General features: G+C 34.4%; 1 protein-coding gene across 1 annotated transcript in view; it reads right to left on the reverse strand.

Annotated features, from left to right (window-relative positions):
• Nucleotides 1-7,462, reverse strand: part of DGKB (diacylglycerol kinase beta) — a 327,720-nt gene that overhangs the window by 201,539 nt on the left and 118,719 nt on the right. Inside the window, exon 15 of the mRNA XM_057373108.1 lies at nucleotides 5,103-5,176. Coding sequence (XP_057229091.1) covers nucleotides 5,103-5,176 — 74 coding nt within the window. The remainder of the gene's footprint in view (nucleotides 1-5,102; nucleotides 5,177-7,462) is intronic.

A 7,462-nucleotide genomic window follows, 5' to 3' on the forward strand; every position in this document is an offset into this window, starting at 1 on the left:
TACCCAGACCTAACAGGGTGACACATGGAAGTTGAGGAAATGGACAGTAACTTCACATTCCAGTTTTACATCTACAATACCAAATAGTGACACTGACAGGGCTCTGAATATTTTGCTTCCACATGTAAGGAACGAATTGGATGTGGTTTCCTTGTGACTTGAGATTTATGCTGACAAGGCCATGAGGTGGTGTGGTGRGAAATGCCTCAAAAGACATTTTTGTGACGGAATGAAATTTCATGAACAAAACCAGCTTATGAAATYACCACTTGTCAACAAATAGTTTTACTTCTGTAACTATTTTCAGGGTTATTCTGTGATCTGGAAAACTAAAGAGATTCAATTTAAAATACAAATCTACAAAGAAGTTTCTTCATTGTCATTTTTCCTTTGCCTTAAATCATGCCCATGATCTCATATAAACCTCAAAATATTTTGCTAGCATGATTGAGGAGGCAGAAAATTAACTCAGGAGTGGCCAAAGGAGCTGGCATCATCTTTAAATAGTTCAGCTGCTAAAGAAAATGTGTGTGAATGYACCTTGGTCTGACTTAGACTGAGCTGTCTTCTTCAGGAGAGAGAAAAAAAATGGACAGAAACTCGGTGGCAATTTAAACTGGCAATAAAGTTGACTGTACTGTGGAAAGAGCTGGACATGGCAAAGCCTTCTGCCACAACTGAGGGATGCATCTTCAGTCATCTAGGGGCTATTCAAGATGTAATTAGTATAGGCTTAATTTAACCCTAATGTCTGACAAGGAAGATGCCAAGGACTGCTTCCCAAAATCAAAAAATGCTGGTGGATCTTCTCTCCCAGACATGTAATGTCTGWAAAAGGTAATTTGAAACTGCTTTTTCATTTTTGTCTCAATGCTAAATGAAAGCTCAGAAAGCCAGATTAATCAGAGGTGAGRAGGGAAGAGCCACTATGAACCAAAGTTATTTGAAAACAGCAAAGGTTAAAAATATCATCAACCTGTATTGCAGACACTGAACGTGGAGTCAGCAGGAAACGTCAGTGTACGGAAGCTGATCTCCAGTGCATCCAACAGCACATTTGTCAAGGAAACAATTGTGTAAACTCACCTGCTGGTCAGGCAAATAAACTGGAAAATGGGGAAGTGGAAATCAAAGTAATGAGTGTGGCAAAACAACAGCATGATTTAGAATGACTCTTATGTGAGAAACATTACCCTTAATAATAGCCTTTCGAAGCACTACATGCTCGTTGTATATTCTTTCTGTTGAAATAAACTAGTTTCTCAATGGTATACTAAATATATACATTCTATTCACAGATTATTGACAATTATTGCCTTGATTAGTCAGATCATAAATGCAGGCTTCCCAAACTAAAAGCGCTACAATGAAACGGATGTCCTGCATTTTTTTTGGAAATTACCTGCACCTCTCCATTTCATGCACAACCACCAAAAACATGTTACCGTGTGATAAGTCTGAGGAATTCACTTGCCTGAGTTTGATGAACTCCTACTCATGCTCAGTTAAAATCAATTTATTGTATGCGAAAGCCTTAAATTAATCAACTTTAATTCTATTTTTCTTTCTTCTTAATAGACATTGACATCTTTTTGTTCGACTGTAAACATATGTATTGTGTATTAAACAAAATCATTCAAGTGCAAATACAGTTGAGTTTCACATGATGGGGAAKTATTAACCTCTTAATTGAGAATAAAATATAATTGGGTGATTGTCATAATACTTTATATTGCAACTMTATCTGAAAGCCATAACATTGGTCTTTAAAACAGAAACCTGTTCAGGAAGTACATGCTATTTATCACTACACATTCTGAAAAAGTAAATTTCTAGCACAAGGAAGTTTTAAAATACATTGATAAGATATGGTTGTAGAGAATGTATTTTGCGTTTTCCTACATATCCATTTGTTTCCCACCCCCCCTCAGCCTGAACATTTAAAAACTGAAACTAAAGCACCAAACTTTTTTTTTACCTTTAAGCAATCCTCAGTTCTTTTCTTTTGCATTTGAGAGATTTGAAAAAAAAAAATTACAAAATACAAAAGGAAACAACAGTGTATTACTGGGGGTGTGCATTTGTTCAACTGGTTTTCAGCTGGATGCATAAACTCTCCAAGAATAAGGGCAATAAAATGGGCTGGGTTAACATATGGTAAGGCAAAAAATCTCATATGGGGAACTGTGGGAACATTGGAGTCTTGACAATCGACAATAACCTTTCTGTGTTCAATGAAAGTCAATAAAAAAATCTTAATTTCATTCATCATGACCTSTAAAWACAGAGAATCCTAAGTAAATAGGAWCCTAACTWAATAGTAAAGWGAAATAGTTTYCAGTAAAAGATTTTCCCAATCTGGATGAMTCAAGATAATGAAATTCTAATCTACAAAAATTAGAAGGTTGTGAGTTTGTTTTGCTTTCTTTTTTTCTCCCTCACTGCTGTGGAAATCTCACGTCTGTTATAGCATACCCTCTAGTCCCACCCTCTCAGTGCCTGACCAGACTAAAAAATTGCTATAACCAAAAAGCCTGACTTGAATACCTTTAACTTAAGAGTTGGATTTGAYGATCCTTGTGTGTCTCTTTCAACCCAGAATAAGCTATGAATCACCATAATGGTGCATTTTGCCAAGTAATTTATGTCTTGAAATGTTCTGTACCTTTACTTTCTGCAACACAAAACTGCCACAAAACTGGAAGATGCGAATATATGGGAATTTTCTCTTTCTGGTTACTGACTGTAAAGCAGACAGATAAAACCCAGGAAAAAAAAAAAAAAAGAATTTTCTCTTTCTGGTTACTGACTGTAAAGCAGACAGATAAAACCCAGGAAAAAAAACCAAAAAACAAACAAACAAAAAAAAACACCCCAAAAACAAAACCAAAAACAAAAACAAAAAAACCCCAAAGAAACCAAAAACAAACAAAACAAAAAAAAACCCAAACAAAAATAAGAAAAGTCCACTATCATTTCTCCTGAGAATATTTTCATTCTCAGAATATTTAAACTAACACGCACTCCCTAACACCCTTATTTTATATTTAACAGTCCATATATGGATTTTTTTTTACTTTGCTGAATCTGGCTTCATGAGATATTATCATGAGATATTATCTCCTGACAGTGAATTACCTGAGACATGTTTACAGGATTATGCAGCTGACCTTTTGATGTGCTTCTCTTAAAACAGCAATTTTGAGTGTCACCATGACACATTAGTATGCAATTTAACATTTTGTGTGTGTGTGGTATCAAAGGCAATTTAAGAGGTTCTTAAGACTTCACTGTAGTCAGTTGTTGGTGCCTGCCCTCACACTATATTCTTAATTGTGTAATGACACTTGTGGATAATGGTGCTAGTGAATGAGGTGTGTATAGGGCATTCATTTTTAAAATTCTAATAATTCCTGTGATCTGTTCGGCCTCAGTGACAGTTTCATTGACATAAACTTAGAAGTGTTATACYGTAATACATGAAGGGGAATAGGAGCTTGAGATGGGGATCAGATTTTAGACTTGCTTTTACCCTGGAGAATATCTAACATTAAATTACATCCCTAATGCATTAAGCCCATTCAGATTGTAACACTTGAGACCAATTAGAGCTGGGAACKGAAAGCTGTGAAACAGCATTTCATTAAATTGTTTCTAGGCTATAACTATATAAGTGCAGCTCTCTAACCTGCCGCTCACCTACATAATTACAGACTGGATCCCTGATCTACTCACTTCATATCAGTACCATAAAAAAGTCAAGATGAGTGCTGGTGCAGATTACCTTCCACAAGACGCCTGACTGCACATCAGACCAGAGCTACCTCACACTCCCAATGTGGCTGAAACATGAAAACTCAGGATGGCTCACGCTGTTTCGTTCCAATTGCAAAGGCAAACTGAGAGACTGTTTAGAATTAATCTTTCACATCATTAACTGTCTTTGACACACCTAGCAAAGATCTAGGTATACCAGTGCAGGGATTACATAATCAGCTCTCAGAGGCCTTCAAATACAGTTTTAGTTAAATGCCCCTCAGCTCTAAGAATTACCCTAACAACTACTATGCAGAATTTTGTCCCATTTGAGAGTTTATTTTTAGGGGCACAGGAAGATATGATGTAAGGGAGGCAGTGCAGAGGAGGGAGGGAAAGCTGACCCATTTATAGTTTGTTTAGTTCCAAGCTTTAGAATCACAATGGATCCCTCCTTTTGTGCTTCTGATTACCCACATCACCAGTATCACCTTCAGCTGGATCCTGGCCAAAAGACTGGAATCTTTTTCAAGACTTGAAAGAGAAGTTACAGTGCTGRCATGGTAAACAGGCTATAAAAATGCAGGCATTTATGTGATGATAAAAATGGCCATATTGTTAGCATTTGTGATTCTGAAACGTGCTCTGAAAAGACTCTTTAGGGGTAACTAATTGAGCATTCCTGAATACGACAGACTGGGTAGGAGAAGAATGTTCTTTACTTCTACTTTATCTCTGATACGTTAACACTTAAACTAATAAACACAGTCATTTTCACTTTAAGCCAATGTAATTACGGACATACTGACATATGTAAAATTAATGTCTTTTAAGTTTGGGTGAGTGAACTTCAATGCTTTAAATGGATTTTTAGAATACTTACTATCTGCAGAAATCAAAAGATTTCTTTGAAGGAAATCTTATGAAGAGGCTTGAGAGCCTCTACTACTAACTCTTTAAAAAGCAAATCATACATTAGAAAATGGAATACTGCTTCTAATTTAAACTACTGGCTGTCTGTATAGTCATTACATAGATTAAAAGAAAACTGTTAGCACTTCAAAGTTTTAATACAAGATAAAGCAACTCACATCTTCATGCAAATCACACAAACCCATGCACTGAATATCGCTACWCTTTGATTTGAAACAGAACTATTCTATGCAACTAACTCTAGTTTTTAACTGSAGAATTTATAGGTACAGGAATATAGGATGTTCAGCTGTGAGAATTAGCAATATAAAATTTTGGATTTTTTTCCTCATGTACAAACTTCTAAAATCTATTTTTAAATACATCACAGACCAGAATCAAGAAAGGGAGGAAAAAAAGAAAAAATACCTTACCTTTCTCCTTGTTTCCCACCACTTTTAGGATTGACAAAAACTAAAAGTGGATGAGTGCCTGGAACTGGAGTGATCTAAAAGAAGGGAATAACACAGCCACTCATTAATGCTGTGTGTTGCATTCATTTTTTCCTATAGTAGACAGAAAACAAAAAGCTTAATGCAAACTCTATGTTATGCTTTGTAATCCAACTGGAAGCAATACCATAATTTGCAATAATCCTCACTTCATTAATTTGCCAGAAATTGCAAGTGACCTTTTTTTTGGTGATTTCTGTTTTACAGCTGTGTTGCACATATAACCTACCTCTCTCTCTCTCTCTCTATACATATATAAATATATGTATATTAATATATATATATAAATATATAATATATAAATATATATATTTGTATATATAAATATATCTATGTATACACATCATTAGAGCAAACAATGCTTTCCTTCTTCTGACAGTAACTTCCTAGGGAAAAAAGGTTAATAYAAACTGTATTTTGGAGTGAGAAATGACGTGACATTATGCACTATGAAGGTCAAATATGGAATACTGAACTTCAAAGATTTTGTTTTTTAAATTATGGCAGTAATTACCTGCAATATTTTATATGATATGAAATCACATTTTAAAATGTGGTAACCATAACATCAAGGAGTTCCTTTGAACACCTGAGAAAGCTGAAAAATTTTAAAAGGAAGAGGAGAAATCATATAGAAGAGGAGCAAGTCTGAGGAAAATATTGTTTAGGAKAAGGAAGGAAGCAATGACTTCTATCATTATGTTTTAAAAATTCTTTTGTGTATGGAAATTTTTACAACCTCACAGTAATATTAAGCTTTACAAACTAACAACTTCATTTTAAGTAACAGTTTTAGCCTGCATTTTCAGATACACTGAGATCCGTGTGTTCGTAGCCTTTACTCCATAGACTTGAACACACAAAAATTACATCAGATGATCTCTAATACCAGTTTKTAAACCATGCAACTAGACTATTCATATTTAAAAGCACCCCTTTTAGACATGTATCACTTTTAGAATGTTTGAAAGTATATGAAGAGTTCAAAGTCAACATCTCCAAAGTCATGCACTAACAGCTTCAGAGATGAAGCTTAGATCAACTGTGTTTCAAAACCTTACACTGAAAGGCCTCACTCTAAATATTTATTCATAATTCCTGAAATAACAAAATCTGAAGATTTCATAAAGTAATTTATGGCAGAACCTGAGAAACATCATATAAGGAGTTTTACAGGCATACTATAGACATAACCATATAATCCTACAGGCATCTAAAGCTCTTTTCTTTTAGTAGGAAATGTTAGGCACTAGCATGTCAACTCCATTCATGATTTCACAAAAAATAGAATCAAATCTGTTCTAATGCATMTAAAAAGTAAAGTCAAACTCCACAAACTCAGTGGTATTAAGCTTAGAATAAAGCCAGCTCAATATCACCTGGTGCAGTAAAATGCTGTATGTTGAAACATACATCAAATTGCAGAATACAATGAAGTTTGTCATATATTTAATTTTTACCTACTGTTTTAATCAATTTTAGTTATTTAGCCAATTCCCATGATGTTTGTTCCTGTGAACTAAGTGTAAACCAATGGTGCTCWTTGTGACAGAGATGGAATACCTACTGAAATCCCTTAGGACGCAGGTTAATTAATGAGACTCATCCTAAGGTTATACATGATCTATTACTTCCTCTAATTAGAAATAATAATCCTGATCATTATGCTGGTTAGCTAGAAAGAAGCAAGATGAATGTGCTTAACTATGATTAATTGTCTTTAAGTCGTGCAGACCTCCACTGCCACTAAGTTATCTGCTCACTCTGTCTGATGGAAGGAAGGCTTGGGTCTCGATATTTTTCTCAACAAAAGCTAAGTGATGGACTTATTTCTATTTCAAATCTTTTATTTCACAACTCAACAAAATAATTACAAGTAGAAGTTTTCGGATCATCAAAAAAACCCCAAAAACTAATARCTATTCTGTATTCCACTTGATTCCAAAATAAATTTTAATTAATATTTTACAGCTCGTACAAATTAGTTTTCCAGATAACATACGGTATTTTTATATAATAAAATGCAACTAGAGACTTAGACTAAATTAGTGAACATTTTCAAGTCCTAAACTAGCACTATTTAAAAGGCAATTTTCACGATGTTACAGGAAAAGTGACTTAATGAAAAAAGAAAAAAGAAAAAAGTGGTAGAGCACTTTATATACAGTTTCACCTGCCTTGAAAATACAGGTCTAACAGCAGTAGTATGAAGATCTTTGCTTTGTTACCTTGGAACTTAAATAATAAACAAATACAATTAACATACTGATTATGTTCTCAGA

Source organism: Malurus melanocephalus, unplaced genomic scaffold (assembly GCF_030028575.1).
Source record: "Malurus melanocephalus ecotype Western Australia unplaced genomic scaffold, MMel_1.1 scaffold_185, whole genome shotgun sequence".
In the NCBI taxonomy this organism is placed as follows: Eukaryota; Metazoa; Chordata; class Aves; order Passeriformes; family Maluridae; genus Malurus; species Malurus melanocephalus.